General features: G+C 43.9%; 2 protein-coding genes across 3 annotated transcripts; one reads left to right on the top strand and one right to left on the bottom strand.

Annotated features, from left to right (window-relative positions):
* Nucleotides 1-62: 62 nt before the first annotated feature.
* Nucleotides 63-9,352, top strand: stk38a (serine/threonine kinase 38a). Its single transcript, XM_010751085.3, has 14 exons — nucleotides 63-215; nucleotides 2,469-2,606; nucleotides 2,972-3,023; nucleotides 3,142-3,264; nucleotides 3,641-3,724; nucleotides 3,841-3,964; nucleotides 4,176-4,330; nucleotides 4,524-4,635; nucleotides 4,759-4,820; nucleotides 5,650-5,767; nucleotides 5,851-5,974; nucleotides 6,062-6,157; nucleotides 6,241-6,335; nucleotides 6,419-9,352. Exons 2-14 carry the CDS (start codon nucleotides 2,476-2,478, stop codon nucleotides 6,553-6,555), a joined length of 1,413 nt encoding a protein of 470 aa, XP_010749387.1. The 5' UTR covers nucleotides 63-215; nucleotides 2,469-2,475; the 3' UTR covers nucleotides 6,556-9,352.
* Nucleotides 9,353-10,046: 694 nt separating this feature from the next.
* LOC104935276 (mitochondrial carrier homolog 1) lies at nucleotides 10,047-18,916 on the bottom strand. 2 transcript variants are annotated; one of them, XM_027288904.1, is made up of 12 exons: nucleotides 18,534-18,916; nucleotides 17,185-17,269; nucleotides 16,984-17,090; nucleotides 16,538-16,597; nucleotides 16,126-16,183; nucleotides 15,714-15,765; nucleotides 14,857-14,916; nucleotides 14,677-14,770; nucleotides 13,615-13,662; nucleotides 13,463-13,530; nucleotides 12,506-12,581; nucleotides 10,047-12,026 (listed from the first exon to the last, which is right to left on the bottom strand). In XM_027288904.1, the coding sequence occupies exons 1-12, from the start codon at nucleotides 18,684-18,686 to the stop codon at nucleotides 11,952-11,954; spliced, it is 936 nt and encodes a 311-aa protein (XP_027144705.1). In that variant the 5' UTR covers nucleotides 18,687-18,916; the 3' UTR covers nucleotides 10,047-11,951. The 2 variants fall into 2 exon arrangements, with proteins under 2 accessions (XP_027144705.1, XP_019124831.2); XM_019269286.2 differs by having other exon boundaries at nucleotides 16,538-16,600; nucleotides 18,534-18,915.
* Nucleotides 18,917-19,179: the final 263 nt, after the last annotated feature.

Genomic DNA, 19,179 nt, shown 5'->3' with positions numbered 1-19,179 from the left:
CGGCTCTTCTTGGTGAGCTGAGCCAAATGATCCGGCTCACTAAAAAGAGCCGGATTTCCCATCACTACTGCTGGGCTGCAGTTACCGGAAACACACGGATTCAAAGAAGAGCGACAGAGTTTGGCCACTAGGTGTCATGGCGAGTTCAAACCGATGGTGACGCAACACCGAGCAAAGCAGAGGAAGAGACGGCAGACACCGCACCTTCGACCAAGGTAAGCGAACAAAGAGCAAGTCCGAGAAACACACAGTAAAACAACTACAAGTCCGCGTGCGTGGGACGTCTTCTTTACTTGACTGTCTCGCGGAGTGCCTCGCGAGGCGCGCTCTGTCCAACGGCGGCACGTTTCAGAAAACAAAACGAGCTCGAGCTCTGTTAGCAGATAAGTGGCTAACGCAGCGCGAGCAGCTAACTTTCCCTTAGCCGCTCGCGCTGGGCAACAACTTGGTGAAGTCGTCAAGCGCCGTAAGACGGAAGTGGAGATGTTTCGGGTGGAAGTTGTCAAAATAAAAGTCAGGTCGACTAACAGAGGGGCGAAACTGACAGTCTTATGAACGCGACACTTTTATTTTGAAGGAAGGACTCGGTGCTCGTTCGTACGTCGCCTGCTCGTGTTGACGCATTCAGGAACTTTAATAGCTAACTAATGTTAGCAGGTTGTTTATGAAGCTAAACAGAAACTATGCCAACACAAAAAAAAATCTGAACTAGAACTAAAGTGAGCGTTAAAGTGTGTTAAGCGTTGAGTTAAAGCACTCCGTGTTAACAAACCTTTCAAGTTTATGGCACCGAACCGAAACTAACAACTTTTGTAGCTTACGTGTTGTTGACAGTGGCCGGGTCAGTCTGAGCAACGAAACTATGCTCTGAGCTCTGACTGTCCGTGTTTGTTGTGTTATTGTTCGACTTTGTTTTTAAATTCAGTACAAACGTGACTTAAGGCCACATCACACACACACACACACACACACACACACACACACACACACACACACAGGCTCAGTTTGTGGTTCCCGTTCCACTTTTTTTTTTTTTTTTGCAAACATCCTGAATCCCTGCAGCATGCATCTGACTTTATAATGAAAATAGCAACTTTGTGCCATTCACTGTCACTTTGAGCCAGATAAAGCCTGCAGCTTTGGGCTCTTTACTGTCTGTTTGACAGTTAATGGATTAAAACAAATGATAGCTGTAGTGCTTTATGTGGATGGTTCAACATTTTAATGGAAAACTGCAAATGTGTATGTGCATCGTCCGGTTAAAGTGTCATATAACGTGTCATATACGATGTAACGTCATATCCCTGTGTTTAAATATTCATCGCAGCAGTCGGCTCACAGTACATTTCTCTATAGCACAGGTGTGAAGTGAATGATCCTGAAGTCTCCAGGACTGAGTAGCTTTCAGTGCAGGAGTGTGAGGTAAATAAAAGCAAATAAAAAAATGAACGTAACCCTCAGATACACAGACAGATTAAATCCACGTCTTGTCATGAATCTGTCACTGAGCCATCATCTCTGGTAGGGAAAAAGTTTGAAGCAGGAAAGCACACAACAATGACAGCTGTTGTTGTGAGCGCACACAGCAGGTACCATGCAGTGATCCTACATGTCTGTTTATTTTGATCATTATAAGGCCATTTCATCGTTCACTAATGAATGAAGTGGAGTATGAGTGAGAATGAGTTGTTTCACTGCTCGCTCTTAAACAAGCGTTCACTCTGTAAACCTGAGTGTGAGCTCGCCTCGTCCTTCTCACGGAGCGACTCGTGCTTGCACAAATCACATTTCTTCATCATTTCTTCATAACCGAACTTTCACAATGTTATCAACGTCGCCGCGCGGCGCCAGCAGCTCTCCTTCCTCTTTCCCTGTGCTGGCGGTCGTCACTTTCATAGATCTAATGAACAATATTGACTGACATCAGAAAAACAACAAGGTGTGTTTTAGTAGCGCTGATGTTCTTCAGTCCGTCATCATCCCAAAACTCCTCAAGCGGCTCGAGTCCATCGGCCTCTGGTCTGACCGCGCTCACTCTGGATAATGTTTGTGATTCCACCAGAGTCGGTCACCTCGGTGCGTTTCAGAAGCTCTCTGCTCTGCTCTGCTAAAAATAAGCAGCTGGTCTATTTTTGATGGCAGCCACGTCAAGCTGCAAAGAGAAGACTGACCGGGACAGGAAGTCAGACACGGGAACGACACAGAGCATCATCGGTCTGTTTTTCAAAATAAAACACCCTGTGTGGACTCCTAATTAGGGGGGGAAAAAAGCTTCTTATCATACTTAATGTTTCCTAATGGTCGCACAAAACTTGATTAAAGTCAACAAGATCAGGCCGGCGGTGCTCCACTGAAATGCTTCCAGTATGAATCTGTGTCCCAACACGTCAGAGCCGTGTCCGTGAATCATTACTCCTCTTTTGTACACTGGCTCTCTGCTCACTTCACCGACTGACTTGTGTTTCCAGGTAAAGCATGGCAATGACCGGCCAGAGCTCATGCTCCTCCATGAGTAACCACACCAAGGAGCGGGTCACCATGGCCAAAGTGACCCTGGAGAATTTTTATAGTAACCTCATCGCCCAGCATGAGGAGCGAGAGATGAGGTAACGCTCAGCGAGACTATTCTAGTCTGTGGTTCATGGGTGTGTCTGTCAGAATTAAGCTGAGGCTAAGCCACTTCCTGTTATGCCAGTGTGTGTGCTCCTCACTGAGTCAGTTTGTTTTTTTTGAAATGCACATTTCAGTCACATGATGTAGGAAGTGTTTGATATAATATTTGTATTGATATGTAGCTGATATCTGAGTTTTATTGATAATTTGATGGATCCATGTTGATGTAGTTGATGGTAGGTCTACATGTGCACCTGTGCAGACATAATGTTCAGAAGTCTTGAGTGTTTTTCTTGCCAACATTGCTGATATGATGGGAAGTGCATCCACTCTGAAATAATGCTACTGATGCTTCCAGGCAGCAGAAGCTGGAGAAAGTGATGGACCAGGAAGGCTTGGCTGATGAAGAGGTGAGTGATCTGCTGCAACACTGCTTCATGTTTACTTCCTTTGAGTGAACCATTAGCCTATGAGTGAAAATGTGCATCACACAGAACTCTGTTTTTAAAGTTGTGTCTGTGTGTGCAGAAACGTATGCGGCGTTCTCAGCATGCGAGGAAAGAGACGGAGTTCCTGCGCCTGAAGCGCACTCGACTCGGCCTGGAGGACTTCGAGTCCTTGAAGGTGATTGGCCGCGGAGCTTTCGGAGAGGTAAAAAAACCTTTTCAACGAACTCAACGATCACAATGACACATTCAAGTGTGAATACTTCTTTCCCAAACAAAGATGACAGTTCATCCTGATGACAAACACACTGAACGAATCTGCAAAGTGTCACAGGAGAGAACACACTCTAGAATAAGTAAGCAGGATGCTGTCGGTTAATAAGTATCCTGGTAGTTGCACTGTAATAAAACACACACTCAGTAATTAACTCACAGAAGTTAATGAGCTGAGGCGTTTCTGTCCCCTGCAGCTTTGAGCTCTGTGTTTGTCACATGTTCAACCAGCTGTCGATGATGACGTGTCATTTTGCCCTCTGATGGAGTCTGTCAGGTTGATGTGACATTGTTGTGTTTGCCCGCAGGTTCGTCTGGTGCAAAAGAAAGACACCGGTCACGTCTACGCCATGAAGATCCTCCGCAAAGCCGACATGCTGGAGAAAGAACAGGTCAGACCGCAAGACACACACACACACACACACACACACACACACACACACACACACACTGGAATGATGCTGTTTCATCCAGAGGATGAACCCGCGTGTCTGTGTCTGTCTGTCAGGTCGGACATATCCGCGCAGAGCGGGACATTCTGGTAGAGGCAGACAGCCTGTGGGTGGTTAAAATGTTCTACAGCTTCCAGGACAAGATGAACCTCTACCTCATCATGGAGTTCCTGCCTGGAGGTGAGACAAACAATACTGTGCAGACACCAGAACACGTCACAAGCCAGCTGAGCTTTGCTTTGCTTTAACAGACGTAGTTTAAAACAGGATAGATGTTCAGGGTTTTGATGAAAAAGAACAATCAGGCTGTAGTTCTCTCAGAGCAGAGTCTGTTTCCGTCCTCAGCACCATGAGTGACTGTGTCTCTGTGGTTTGTTGTGTTCTGTCACAGGAGACATGATGACCCTGCTGATGAAGAAGGACACTCTGACAGAAGAGGCCACTCAGTTCTACATAGCAGAGACAGTGCTGGCCATTGACTCCATCCACCAGCTGGGCTTCATTCACAGAGACATCAAACCAGACAACCTGCTGCTGGACTCCAGGGTGAGTACATCATTCAGCTGTACATCAGGATCTCAGGTTTTCCTGTGCTCGCACACAGTTTGTGTGTGAAGCTGATTCATAGAGCAACAAGAACAACAAGGAGAGAGAAATGGACTTAAATTCTTGATCTGAGTGTGAGCTCACACAGTTTAAACATGACTTCAGTAGTGCTAACAGTGTTTTGTGTTTGCAGGGTCACGTCAAGCTGTCTGACTTTGGCCTGTGCACCGGGCTGAAGAGGGCTCACCGCACCGAGTTCTACAAGAACCTGAACCACAGCCTGCCCAGCGACCTCACCAAGCAAAGTCAGGAAACCCTGTTCATTTATCTCGACTGTGACATGAGTTCACGTTTCATCACCTGTAACAATGTTTGCAGCTAAACTGTTGTGACTTTAATGGAGCGGCTTGTCTGTCGTGTCTCCACAGCCTTCCAGAACATGAACTCCAAGAGGAAAGCAGAGACCTGGAAGAGGAACAGAAGGCAGCTGGTAGGTCTGAACTGACGCCATTTTGCTTTCACGGCACAAGAGCTGGCTTTTCATCAGAACCGCTGAAATGCTCCAATATTCTGACATCGAACGACTTTTTCTTTGATCACATAGTTGTTGACTTGAATCCAGATTTGGATTGTATTTTATTCAGAGCTGACTGTTTATATGACGTAACTGTTGAAAGTTTGGTTTCTTTTGTGGGTCAGTGGATCAGGAAAAAACTCTGAACAGTGCAGGGCTGTGACGCAAATTCGGCATAGTGGCTACACAGGATGCACAGCCTGAAATCCTCATCAGAGGCCGCAAGCTGTGTAGTGAGCGATGTTTATAGGGATAAATTGGACGTCCTCCTTCATACAGCCATACACAGCTGTCTTCACATTTTCATTCGAACTCCCCCACATCAGAGCCGAACGTGGTCGCAGTTGTACGAGCGAGTTCGATCTGGGAGAAACCTCGCCCTGCGGAGCCGGAATGTCTCTATTTTAACCACTGCAGCTTTTCTAACCTTTACAGCTCTGAAAACACACGCCAGCTGCATGCTTTGTAAATCATCGAAGACGATAAGAGTCAGAGAAGCATGATTTTATGTCACAAACTCTAAAAACAGCAAAGTAGACCCACACATGAATCGAATGTTCGTTCATTGGAGATTTAAAATGGAACTGTGAAGCAACAGTAACGTTATGAGACGAAGCACAGAGCATCGTCTGAGCAAACAGAGCCAAACCATCTGAGAGCTCGATATGATTGATCCACCAGAACCAAACACACTCGTATATTCTACTCATATTTGTTTAACATAGCTGATGTCTGTCCTCCTCAGGCTTTCTCCACAGTGGGAACTCCAGACTACATCGCTCCAGAAGTCTTCATGCAAAATGGATACAACAAGCTCTGTGATTGGTGGAGCCTGGGCGTCATCATGTACGAGATGCTGATAGGTAACGACGGAACACTTTCCAGCCGGTTTACCTTCAGATCCAGGTTGGACGCGGTCTAAATGACGGCTGCTCTCTGTGTGCAGGTTACCCTCCGTTCTGCTCGGAGACGCCACAGGAGACGTACAGGAAAGTGATGAACTGGAGAGAGACGCTGACCTTTCCTCCTGAAGTGCCTATATCAGAGAAGGCCAAAGACCTCATCCTCAGGCAGGAACACACCTCCATTCGTCTTTCATCTAATAGCTCCTGAAACGTTTGAATGTGTTCGATAATACGTTAACGTGTTGTGAGCAGGTTCTGCTGCGAGGAGGAGCACAGGATCGGAGCCGTGGGCGTGGAGGACATCAAGTCCAATCCTTTCTTTGAGGGGGTGGACTACGACCACATCAGGTGGGGACACATTCATGTTGAAGGACTGAAACCTGAAACATTAGAGCTGAACTAACCATCGTGTTCACTGGTGTGTTCCTCAGAGAGCGGCCTGCTGCCATCCCCATAGAGATCAAAAGCATCGACGACACCTCACACTTCGACGAGTTCCCTGATTCAGACATCCTCACACCGACAGGTACGCTCCTGTTTGTGTGTGACACATTGCAGATTTCGTCTTATCAGCCTGAAATGATTCAAACTCTCCTCCTCCTCCTCCAGCCGCCCCGGTGTCTAACCAGACCGAGGCCGACCTGAAGAACAAGGACTGGGTCTTCATCAACTACACCTACAAACGCTTCGAAGGCCTGACGGCTCGAGGAGCCATACCGTCCTACATGAAGTCGGGCAAGAGATGAACACCTGCAGACAGGCTTTTTAAACCGAGACCACCAGGAAACCCGATCGAGTCGTCCAAACACCCCCGTTGCCTGCGGACCTCCAGCCCTGAGAGGAGAGCTCTGTTTGACTCTGTCACCCAAGTGACGACGATCCTTGTCACACGGGACAAATAATAAACGGGGCTCAATTTCGTCCGTTGCTTTCCACCATAGGAACCCGCTGCCTTTATTTCTGCAGGTCTTTACTTTCTGACACTTTCTCAGTTTGGATTGTTTCTCTCCACTTGCCTTTTTTTGTCCATCAGTGAATGCAGCAGGATGTCTTCACTCCTCACACACCAGCGTCACTTACATTCCCTCTATAAACCAGCATCAGTCTGTCAGACCTACCAAGGGCTCTTTTCCTTCCAGACAAGGACATCCACTCCATTCACTGTTTTTTTTTCTTTCTTCCTGTTGACTCATCAGCTAAAACATTCAGCATTAAGTCTCCGCCTGAAGTGAATCAGGTGCTCTTCAGGGATTCTGTCCAAATGTTTCTTGTCGTTTTCCTACAAGAGCTCACTACGAGGCTTCTCCACAGTGCTGCTGGCTTCTTCTTAAGATGACCTAACCAAAGACTGAGCTCCGTGATGTTTCTGCTTCATCTGTCACGATGCTTCTCGTTACATACGGCTGTACTTTCCAGATTTGCAAGATTTGTTTGTTGAAGTGTGAATTTATGAGAGCGGTGCGTTTTCTTATCCTTTTTTCTTTTTCTTTTTTGAGTCTTGTTACATTTTTTTCACAGTGACCCACTTGAAATACCTTAAGCACCTTTTTATATGATGCTTGATCTCCAGTGCAGTCAGGCCTCCAGCTAATAAGTTTGTGTTCAGACTGGAAAAGTAGCCTCGAGGCCACACGAGGGTGAAGGCGGCATCACAACTGTAGTTACTATTCCCCCAGAAATGTCTGCATGTTACTGTTTGAATGCCATGAACTGTCATCAAGACACTTCTATACCAAATTTTGTACAAGGTTTTTGTGACTCATTCACACACACACACACACACACACATTAACAGCAGTGAGCTACCGTGCAGGGTCCTGGCCTGACCATCAGAGTGTCTGAGGTTGTGACCCTGTGATCAGAGGACGAACATCCAAAGTGAAGCTGAAGCAGCTCTTGTAAGCAGCAGCTGTAATACTACACAGAGTGTGTATTCCTGCAGTGCAGACATGTACTCAAACTCACCACAGCCTGCCAGTCAAATTCAACTCACTCTTCCAGTGTGTCACTGTTTCTGGATCCCTAACGCTGCAGGGAGACAGTGTGAGTGAGACTCAGACAGCTTTGTGGGATCACATGATGGTTTCATCAGTCACATGATCCCGGACATGTAGATAAAAGTGTCTGTCGGGGTCGGAGTACATCTGGTTGAACTTGTTTCTCGTGTTTTCTATATATTTTGATGTGTGGCAGCGAGGTGCTGTTTCCTGCGGTCAGCTGAGGGAAGCTTATAACATTGCTTTAGTCAGGTTGTCACCCTGAATGTGTGTGAGTGTGTGTGTGTGCGTGTGTTTTTTTGTTCTTTACAGACACTCAACATCTTAAAGAGTTCCTCCACAGTGCAGCAGTTCCTGTGTGAACACCATCCAGTGTGGAGGAACTTTTTCAAACTCCAAGCACAGGGCTAAACAGTTTCCAGTGAACACAATATCCAAAATGCTGTCATTTAAAATGAATGTAAATGTTTTAGATTTACAGAGAATTTTTTTTTTTTTTTTTGCCACAATAATTCCAAAATGCTGTTTGTGTGAATGTAGCCTGGACCATTCACGTTTGTTTTTTTTAAATCTTTGTCCTGAAACATGAGCTGCGACGACGGAAGCCCCCAGAGACAGGAAGGAAAGACAAAAAGTTACAAATGATACAAAATTAATTTAATTATGACTCACTGTTCTAATACTGAAATAATATTTTTCAGTTACATTTAGTCTAATGTGTCACCTCAGTAGGTAAAAATTAAAATTTGGACTCAAATTTGTCTTCCTGAGTCAAACTGCATCAAACCACGTTTTCATTTTAATCTTGACAGTTTGGTTTTATTAAATACATTTAACTAAATTTAAATTATTTAATTTTTTAATCTCATAAATTTGACATTTTGCAGTTTGGCTTTATTCATTTTGTCCAGACAACTCAAAATTTGAAGTGAACATATTTTCATATTTAATCTCATCGTTCTAGCATTTGTCTTTTTTTTTTTCTCGTCTGGGCAGAGTTGAGCTTCCGTACGTTGAGTTCAGTGTGCAGGTGTTTATGTGTGTATTATAAAGTTAGTGCATTCAGGTAGTGTGTAGATGAAGTAACACGTTTTAGAAAGCACGCGGCGGAGCTTCTTTTCTATGGGGGGGCTCGATGCTTCTGCTCTGCATGCTTTTTACCAAACCGCAGACGAGTCAGCTTAAAGCAATAGAGAGCACATGGAATGACTTGTTGATAACGCCACTTTGTGTGTGTGAGAGTGTGTGTGTGTGTGTGTCTGCGTGTGAGAGAGAGAGAGGTCGAGTTTAGACTGGGTGAGGATGTGATCACGCGTCAGTAAAAACAATGCAGCGTTTGACTGCTTGAACACCTGTATGTTTTCTACATGTGAGGCTCAGATGTGTGTGTATGCTCTGCTCGGGTCATCGTGGGTCATGTGACCTGAGATGAGAAGTGAGGGGTTCTGGGAAGGTGGGTGTACATTATTTAAACCACTGTTCTCTTTGTAGTGTGTGGCTGTTGTATTGTTTTCTGCTATTTGACAATGAATTACTCTGCACTTACTGTGTTGTGTCCTCCTTCATACCTCACGAGTGTCTCCGTCATGGTTTGGGTGGTGTCAGTGCCTACAGAGCATCATAGGGATTGGAAGACAGGCAGTAGACGACGTGCTCCCAGTTAGAAGTTCTTGATCTTAAGTCAGGTCACAATAATGAGCTGAGACATGACTAAAAACTTCAGTTTATCATATTTGAATATAATGTGATATTATATGGATAAATATCCATAAAATATGTCACTTAGTCATCAGGGGTTGTCAGTAATGATACAAAAGGGTCCTTAAAGGACAAAGTGTGACAAAATGTTGTCTTAACATAAACAGTGATGAGTACCAAAGATTTTATTCATAACTGATGGAGAATAAACAAATGAAACAATCACAACAGTTACATGAATAAAAACAAATGATAGCTGCGACTACAAGTCAAAATATAATTCATTCTTCAGAGACACTGTCCAACTTAACCAACAAGGCTTTTACACAGTTCTCGATGGAGACATTTAAACACGATGGAATAAATAGATTTTAATATTAAGACACATTTCCTCTATGCTGTATAGAATTTTACATTGTTGCCATGGGATTTTCCATGCATATATAGATTTATTTATTTAAAAAAATACTTTGTGAGTCTCTGCAAACTCAGACACAGACAATGTATCCATGTCATGATGTTCACGCCTCATGTTGCTTCAAAAACAGGCTTCTTATGACAAACAACATTACTGGTTAATGGAGGCCGCTCAGTGGTGTGGATGACAGGGTCAGTGCTGCTAATAATGGGCTGAGTGGAGGATTAGGTATCATGTAGTGGTGTACTCCTCATTTATGTCCTAATCTTATTTAAAGCAGCCCGTCCTGATGTGTAAGACTCACTCGCCCAAACATGGAGCAGCACTACATGCACACTGCTGCTGGACTTCAGGGATCTTATTTTAATATTAGTTTTGTGTTTATTAGAGCAGTGGGTGAAGCTGCAGGTTGGGGAACCCACTGCCACTTTTTGACTTGAATTGTGCTACGGTTCCACTTCACTTCCCATCACAGATAGACAAAAGTCAAACAGGAAGGGACCAAGCTGAACCTTACAAGAGATGAGTTTGCATCAGGAGGGGCGTCGCTTCATTTCTGTTTGAAACCAGATCTGTTTACAGAGTTTCTCCTCTCAGGACTTTAAGTAATGTTAACATCAACAGCACATCAGCTGATTAATGCTACATGATGGTAAAGTGATGGTTACAGACGTCCTCATGAAGTTATGAAGACAAACTTGTTTGTCCAGTAGGACTTTAACTGAACTCGATTTCTCCATGTTACACACATTTATAGTGTTTGAAGACAGTCCTCAGCAGTAAACCTGCTTCACTCTTTCATCAGCCCTGCAGATCTGGGATCAGCAGCTGGACACATTTCACATTCTCTTACATAGATCACCTATTTTTAAAGTCTTTATCGCACAATCTCAAAAATGTTTTGTGGTCCTGTAGTTCTCTGTGATCTGTGGCCGCTACTAAGCAAAAGTTGCAGTGTCACTTCAAACACAGTGTATTATTACATGCACATTTTAGCTCCACGACTACAAATCACCTGTGTGTTTTTCTATGATTCCAGGGGGTCGTTAAGTTTTGTAACAATGAACATCAAGCCAGCATGAATGTTTGTCAATGGAACTTTACAGAGAAAACAGAGTGATAATGGGAAGTTATGTCAGGAAACTTTCCATATAGAGCAGGTCTAGAAATCTTACCCAAGTGCAGACTTGATGTTCACTAAACCTAAAAGATCATCCATGTTCTGGTTAGGTGTCATTAAGTCCAGGTGATCTGTAGTGAATGGTTGGTGACGTGCTTTAAAAGGAGCAGTCTGTAGGATTTAGTGGTGCCAACCCCCTCGCCTTACCCTCTGCCTCCCAGCATGAAGGACAGACTATGGTGGCTACAAAACAGGCATACATAGATCCGGTGCTTAGTTTGTCCCTTCTGGGCTACTGTACTGTAAACATGGAGGAGCCACAGCGTCTGTAGATATAAAAGTCTCATTCTAAAGTAACAAAAGCAGAACTATTCTTAATTCCAGGTGATTAAACACTAATGAAAACATTGTTATCAATATTATGTTCTGTAAACAAAGCCTCCTAAATCTGACACACCGGACCTTTAAGTACCCTACACACAGACACAGAACAATGACACTGTAGGAGTGTGTGTGTTATGAGCATCAGATGGAAATGATCAGCATGATTCTCTCTGTGACAGCAGCAATTACTTAAGTACCCATGAGCCTCAGCAGCTGTTGCTATGGAGAAGAAACAATGAAATCAGAGCTGTAACGTATTTAACGACATTTGGTCACTGCAGCACAGTTTGTGAACTGATTCAAACTGCTGAAGGTATCCATCAGGTTCTGAAGAGACCCACCTCCGTCCTGACCTCTCTGATCAGAACCAAAAAGTTCACTGGTGTTCCATGAAGCGGGTCTCTATATGTGAGTGAAGGCAGCAGAAACACTGACAGGCAGGCGGGATGGAAAATGTTCAGGAGCAGGAAGAGGAAAACATCCCAGCACGGGCTGCTGCTGCTGCTGACGATGAAGATGATGATGTCAATCCTCGATGGAGGGCAGGGACGTCACAGGCACCCGGCGGAAAAAGAAGCTGGATCCTCTGAAGAGGTGACCCTGACAGAGACACAGAGCATGTTTACACATAGTGATGTGTGATCGCACCAGAATTGGGATCAAGTGTAGAGTAAACACTAATGTGTGCTGAGTCACGCTGACGTCCTGTTAGTCATGCAAATGACGTGTCTGGACTCCGACTACAGATAAACAGCAGCTGTCTGTGAACAGAGTGACATCACCAGACTCAATTCTAGAACTGTTGAGTGAGAAGAAACTTTGTAAACTTTGTGAAAATCTTCATCGTCCATGCCATCATTAAATACACAAACATTATTTTGTTTCTTTCATCGCTTTGCGTTACTACTGGCTGCTGTGTGTCTGCAACATCTACACTACAGTCACAAAAGAAAACAATATATCAACAATAAGTATTAGTTCATAATAATAATAAATCATTTATCATTTGAATTCTTATGCTAAATGTTAGATCTGCTTTATGTTCCATGAACAACTATGAGGGGTGAGGCTGACTGTACCTTGTGGCTCAGGTGATTCCAGCAGTGAAGCCACGACTTAAAGACTGGAGAGTGAGGAGGAAGACCTGCAGCCAGGCTGACAACACAAAGCACAGCCAGTCAGAGTGAAGCATCAGACACTGAAGACACGAACAAATACAAAGCCCCGAAAAGGACATTTCTTTAATCATTTGGATTTCATTTATTCAACTGTGTGAAGAATATGTTCCATAAATTTCACTTCTCCAACGGTCTAAATGTTGATTCAAAGCTCTCTGCACACTGCCAACAATCAGTGTGTACTTTTGTATTTTGTGAGCGTAAACCAATGTAACTTTTGAAATATGAACAGATTTGAGATCATTCTGATGATACGCTAGCCGCTAATCAGAATGAATGGTGTCTCTGTCATTCATACATCTGTTTACAACTATTTGACTGATTTTGATGAAACTGGATCATATTTTATGGAGAAAATGTTTTCTGCTCCTAACCCTCCGGCTGCTCCGCCTTAACTCTCTGTGATTTACAGAGTTTCCTGATGGACAGTGAAGTAAACTGCGGACAACTGTAGCTGCTGTTAGCTCATGTTAGCTCAGTTTGTTAGCCGGGCTGGGAGTGAGCCGGTGTCTAAAGCGAGTGGGCAATGTAACCGAGCTCAGCAGTCTCTGTGGACATAATGGCAGAGGAGAAGAGAGTGAAGAGGACACTGACTGAGGAAACTAAAAAGAGAAAAGGGCAAGAAGCTGCTGGACAAGAGTAAATGTGGGTCTGACTTTTAGTGGTTGGTGAGAGCTTGGTGACATAAAAGGCTGAAAGACAGACGCCGAGCTGGGCTGACTGCTGCTGGACTAGTCAGATATATTAGCTGGGTACAAGCTTAGGTACAAGCTACCAGACTGAATGAACTAGCTACATATTTAAATCAGTCACGTATCTGATCACTTGTGTATGAAAATGTTTGAAAGAAGGACTCACCCACAGTTGTTGACTGCCATGAGATCAGCCACCAGCATGAACGGATACGTTAGAACGCTCACTGCAATCTACAGAAACACACACACTCTGTTCATGTGTAGGAATGCTGCATGTGACAAACATTACAATGACCGTTTGAATGCTGAACTCACGCCCATCACAAACTTAGTGTAGCTCCTCACAGCTGAGGCCTGACTGAACTGCAACAGGAACACAGGGACAGAAGTAAGAAGTCAATCTTCCTGCAGCTGATGACTCGATAACATTTTATTACTCCATAATTCCCAGCTAGAAGTTTCTGGACTGTGTGAAATGTTTACGTTATTCTATTATATTCTGGATCTGGTCTGAACTGGAAGTGAAACAAGAAAAATCTCAAATAATCTCTATGCAAATAAATAAAGGCTAGTCAGATAAAACAAACTGAACTATAAAAACAGCTCACGTGGTAACTTCAGGTATACATTTGAACAGCACTGATTCCACCAGCACAGAGTCATCTCATAGTAACTTATGCCCTGACATTATTCAGTTACCCTCAATGAAAGCGGACACCAGGAACAGAGGTCATGCTCTTTGAGGAGCAGGCAGAGGTTTCTTATCGTTCATGGGAACTTAGTGAGTGCAGATTGTCAGTGAATGAAAACAGTGTCTCGTCAGTGTTCCTGCTCCCATTTCTCATGCAAAGATGTGACACATGCTGTATTTATCACCAACACCGGGCCGCAGTCAGTGTTTAATGAGCTGTGCCTCTCTCCTCGCTGCATTCAAAGGACGATCGCACAGATAAGTTGTGATTGGTCGGCTCTGTGGGGGAAATTCTCTGCCTCTGAAGACCCAACAGAATTAATGAGCACAGTGTCCGTTTACTGCAACACAAACCAATTGCAGATATGCAGTTTTGGTTCATGTTCATCAAAGTTGACCATCAGTGGACTGTGAAATCACTGCAGCTTCACTTTTCTTAGGTTACATTATCTCAGACTGCAGCCGAGTGAATCAATGCTGTAGAAATGTACATTAATACACTGAATTTATCACAAGGAAGTGCGGACTTGGATCCGACAGGAAGAACTTTCTCTCACACTTTAAGCACACAGTGCAGCTTCATCTCTCTCAGAGAATCACAGCTGTTCATTTCTACAATAGTTTTATCAGTACGGGATTTGTGTTCGTATAAAACAATGTTATTGTTAGACTGATGATGGACTTACACTTTCGTCTACAGCGTAGGTGTTAATAAAGTGAGCCAAGAGATTACAACACCACAGGAAGAGGACCTCTCCTACCACATGAGGTATGAGACCACTGCAAACACACAAAACACTGCTCAGACCGATGCAGGTCAAAGGAACATGTATGTCGTAGGAATGAAATTATTAAGTATGACTCACGAATAGAACCCAGCAAATCCTTCTTCTTTAAAAATTTTCACAATACAACTGAACATCCCACTGCGAATGACACAAACAAAGTGAGATCAACATGTTTGCCTAAAGACTGAAATTTAAACAATGTTAGTCATCGCATGTACTTCAACGCACCAATCATAACAGCGTTGGTGCAGTCATTCAAACCAGACCTACAAAGTCCTGATGAAGAAAATGAGGCACGTTTCTGATGGTTCAACTCTTAATAACTAATAATTATCGACCACTTGATGTTAGAGCCCGACCATGGATGGACTGATGAGTCCTGAAAAAGGATCCTTTTCATTTGTTTATGAAAGAACAGTGACCAAGATTGTACACTGTACTTCAGTTTCCTGTGAGGCTCTTTCTGTTGCTTCAATGACCATGAACATGTAGTTACAGTTAGAATTCACCGCTCTTTTTTAGACTATTTACACAATTTTGTCTGTAATAGTCATTCAGTGTATCTATCTTTATATTTGGCAGTTTTCATTCAAAGCGCCGACAGGAAAGGTTGTGAATGCGTTCTTCAACAACTACTTAGAAGTTACACATGAACCTGTGTCACTGATTTACTGGTCGCTCACTTCTGAGCTGTGTTAATGCCAACTAAACATCCCCTACTGGTCACCATTCAAAGTGTTGATGATTAAACATACAGTAGGGTGGTATTCAATGGATTACCTCGGTGGGGTCACTGAAATCTGAAGGATGACGCCGTTTCAGAACATTAACCTGGGTTGTCATGACTATTCAATGTTGCAGAGACAGATGGGATTTAAAAATAAGTTGTCAAAGGAAATATTGTGTCATATCTGCAGCAACATGCTGAGACTTACCTGTATGTGACCTCTCTGCCAACAAACTGGGCCATACACCGCACTGACATGACTGCCAAAGGAAAACAAAACAGGTGAACCTCCTGGATGTCATGATGCTGCATTCAGCCAGGAGACTGACAACATGACACATACTGTCCACAGCACACATGGATGGATGGATGGATGATCGGTCTGATCGTGTAAGGATTAAACATGATAAGGAATGTTAATGAACTGAATATCTTTGGGATTTAGTTAGTCGGACACAACAAGACGTGAAGACATCACGGTGAAGAACTGTGTTTTTACTGACTAAAGGATTCATTGAAAAAACACATTTTTGGTTGGGGCGTTGCTTTGAATATAATCACGTAATCAAAAGACACTTTTTATGGTGAAATAAAGTCTGACAGCCTTTATGAGGACATACCATGAAAAGGATGAGTGGCTACTCTGGACAGACACTGGATGATCATCTCATGTGAGGTCTGGAGAGAGGAAGTCAAGCAATAAAGAGGAGTGTACAGTAAAGCATCAGACAGAAAAGTCGATCTATTTGTGGTGGATAAACGTGTCTTGAGCAGGACTACGCATTACGAAACCAGTGCTGATACGACACCTGCGTTAGTACTGATCCTCAAACAGTACCTTACTTCATTCAACAAGAAAAGAATACTTTTAAACAAGCACAAGTAATGGTACATACTCTGTGCCCCTGCCTTGAACCTTGAGCATGTAGACATTAGGTATAATGAGACATCTGAATTACAGAACTACAGTTAGACTTAAAATAAAAAAATAAAAAAAGTCATGCATTCCTGTTACTCAGGAGTCACTCTCACCTCTTGGACCACTTTCCTGAGTGAAGTCTGCATCCCGTCTCTCTTGAACAGAAACTCCACCTGCTGAATGAAAAACTTAAATTCCTTTAACAGCCCTCCACACAAACCTCCACCTTCAAAACAAACCCGGATATTGTTTTCTGATAATCACACACTCACAACAGAGCCTCTTTCAAGATCCACTCGTATGAAATTATCCCTTGAGTAGCAACATGTGGTTTATCTAGATCGATTGTTTGGATTTAGAACCTGGTTTAGGAAAGACAGGCCGCCTCTAGGAGAGTGTGGGCACCGTGTTCACGTAAGCTCAACTGAACTGAAATCTGTGAGTGAAGTGAAGAACTGAAAAAGTGATTTTCTGCGACAGTTAAATTGGTTAAAAGTGTTGCTATACAAAATGTTTATCACCATCAGTCTTCATCTTGTGCCGATAATACATCGCTCACCTGTTTGACTTTGCTCCTCACTACAGTGGAGACGGCGCTGGACACGATACGAGGCGAGAGGCCACGAAAGAGTCCTCGCTTTCCATCCACTTTCACAATGTACCGTGCTGCAAACAGATCCATCCGCTGTCAGTTGTTCTCAATGCACGTGCAGACCAATAATAATAATAATAATAATCAGAATGATCACCACTCACTCACCATAGGAGAAGAAGCCAGGCAGGTATAGGACTCTTCGTCCAAACATAGTCGTGCCCACAGATGGGGGAAGAGGCTCGTGACCCACCTGGAAACAAACACAGACTCTGTGCTTCACACCACGGCCATGTCATTTCAAAATGCATCTTTTTCTCAGAGTTTTGGTCGCATTTCTGACCCAAATACAGCGCTTTCCCGAAGCGGTGTCCAGAGCGGACAATGCTTAAGGCTTGGTGTTTTAGAGATACATGCCTGCTCAGTCACCGCCAGAGCCTGCATGGCAGTAAAAGTTAAGAAGGCGACAAATGATGATTTGATCACAAAGTCATGATTTTATCAATGCAATCACAAAAACCATGGCTCTCTGTCAGCCCTAAGATCATTCCTGTCCCGATCGAACAGAGGAGAATGCACTGAGCTCCTTCAGGTCAGTGGTCAAACTCAGGGCCGGTCTTAGCTATGGGCAATGTGGGGGGGTGGTTCGCCCAGGGCGCAAATGTGGCCAGGACCGGCGCTGGTCAAACTCATTCAGGCAGGCTTGTTGTGACGCTTCACAGACGCCGCATCTCTTCCACACTGACACAACACGCACGACGTACTGCTGTGCTCGACAGGACGGTCTATAGAAACTACAGAGATGATGCATTCACAGTGATGTTTCTGTGCTCTGTCGTCCAGCAGGTTCTTGTGGATCGTGGCTGCTGCTGTGATCCTGCACGACGTCCACTACACATATTATTACTGTCATTATTGTTACCATATCTGCTACTATGGTCATTTTATCATTCATTGTGATTAATTGTACAATATGTTTGTGTTGATTTGTTCTGTACACGTGACATCTATTGCACGTCTGTCTGTCCTGGGAGAGGGATCCCTCCTCTGTGGCTCTTCCTGAGGTTTCTTCCACCTTTTTTCCCTGTTAAAGGGTTTTTTATGGGCAAGTTTTTCCTCACTCGAACCGAGGGTCTAAGGACAGAGGGTGTCACTCCCTGTACAGATTGTAAAGCCCTCAAATGTACTTTGTGACTTTGGGCTATACGAATTATAAAAAATTGATTTGACGTTTTAAAATAATGCTGAAATATCGAATTCACACAGGAGCAACACTAGCAGCTGACACAGTTATGAAGCTGAAGATATAAATGATGATGATGATGATGATGATGCCTCTGGTTCTTTGCTGTGCTGCATCCCCCGTTACCGGGAGAACACGCTGCTCTAACCGGGGTAACGAGCAGCCCGTCGGTCGGTGAAGCTGGATGAGTTCCCGGGAGCATGAAGCTGTGGAGGACTGCAGAGGGCGAAACAAACCACAGTCAGACAGTTAGCCAGCGAGCTACATGAGCTACCTGTATCAGCAGCTTGACGTAGAGCAGCGGGTGTGTGGCGGCGGTCACTCCCGCTCCCAGCAGCAGCACCGCGGTGTCGACGTCCACCGGGGTCGGTGTAGCATGCTGATCCACACCGCCTACCTGACCGGACAGGGCTTCTGGTGGGTCCATCTTCAGTCACCGTGATGGAGAGAGATGTTTCATTCCCGGTCAGTGCCAAGACTGGACTACGACCAAAACCACTTCCGCTTGGACCTTTCAAAATAATATTCTAATGTTATCTGTCTGGAATAAAATCAAGTTGTATATAGTATCAGTGGTTATAATATGTCGTGCTGCATTGTGAGACAGAGTCAGCTGACACGTTTTAGTGTGATTTCTATTATTATTATCTGTCACGTGACAGCGGAACCACAACACGTGGGCGGGGCCTGACATTAGCTCGTGCCGTCGTACAAACAAAGTGTGCGTGGGTACACGCGCCTTTTCTAAACTCGTTAAAGAAGAAAAATTGTGGAAAAATAGTTATTGAATAATTTAATGTCATTTTATTTTGATAATATATGTTGTTGCAAATGTATTAGCTTTTATGTTTTTTACAAATGGTTAAAATAAGCCATTATATATAAGTTAATTAATTTCTTTTTAATAGCAATCTTTTTTT

This window comes from Larimichthys crocea, chromosome XV, assembly GCF_000972845.2.
Source record: "Larimichthys crocea isolate SSNF chromosome XV, L_crocea_2.0, whole genome shotgun sequence".
Classification (NCBI taxonomy): domain Eukaryota; kingdom Metazoa; phylum Chordata; class Actinopteri; family Sciaenidae; genus Larimichthys; species Larimichthys crocea.
The sequence above is the reverse complement of the archived record's forward strand: the minus strand, read 5'-3'. Positions and strand labels throughout refer to the sequence as shown.

Coding starts and splice junctions, on each gene's coding strand:
- LOC104935276 (XM_019269286.2), bottom strand. CDS start 18,686: ATGGACCCACCAGAAGCCCTGTCCGGTCAGGTAGGCGGTGTGGATCAG. Junction 16,184..16,537: donor TCAGGAAAGTGGTCCAAGAG/GTGAGAGTGACT, acceptor TCCTCTCTCCAG/ACCTCACATGAGATGATCAT. Junction 13,531..13,614: donor ACACTAAGTTTGTGATGGGC/GTGAGTTCAGCA, acceptor GTGTTTCTGTAG/ATTGCAGTGAGCGTTCTAAC.
- stk38a (XM_010751085.3), top strand. CDS start 2,476: ATGGCAATGACCGGCCAGAGCTCATGCTCCTCCATGAGTAACCACACC. Junction 2,607..2,971: donor CATGAGGAGCGAGAGATGAG/GTAACGCTCAGC, acceptor TGATGCTTCCAG/GCAGCAGAAGCTGGAGAAAG. Junction 4,636..4,758: donor CAGCGACCTCACCAAGCAAA/GTCAGGAAACCC, acceptor GTGTCTCCACAG/CCTTCCAGAACATGAACTCC.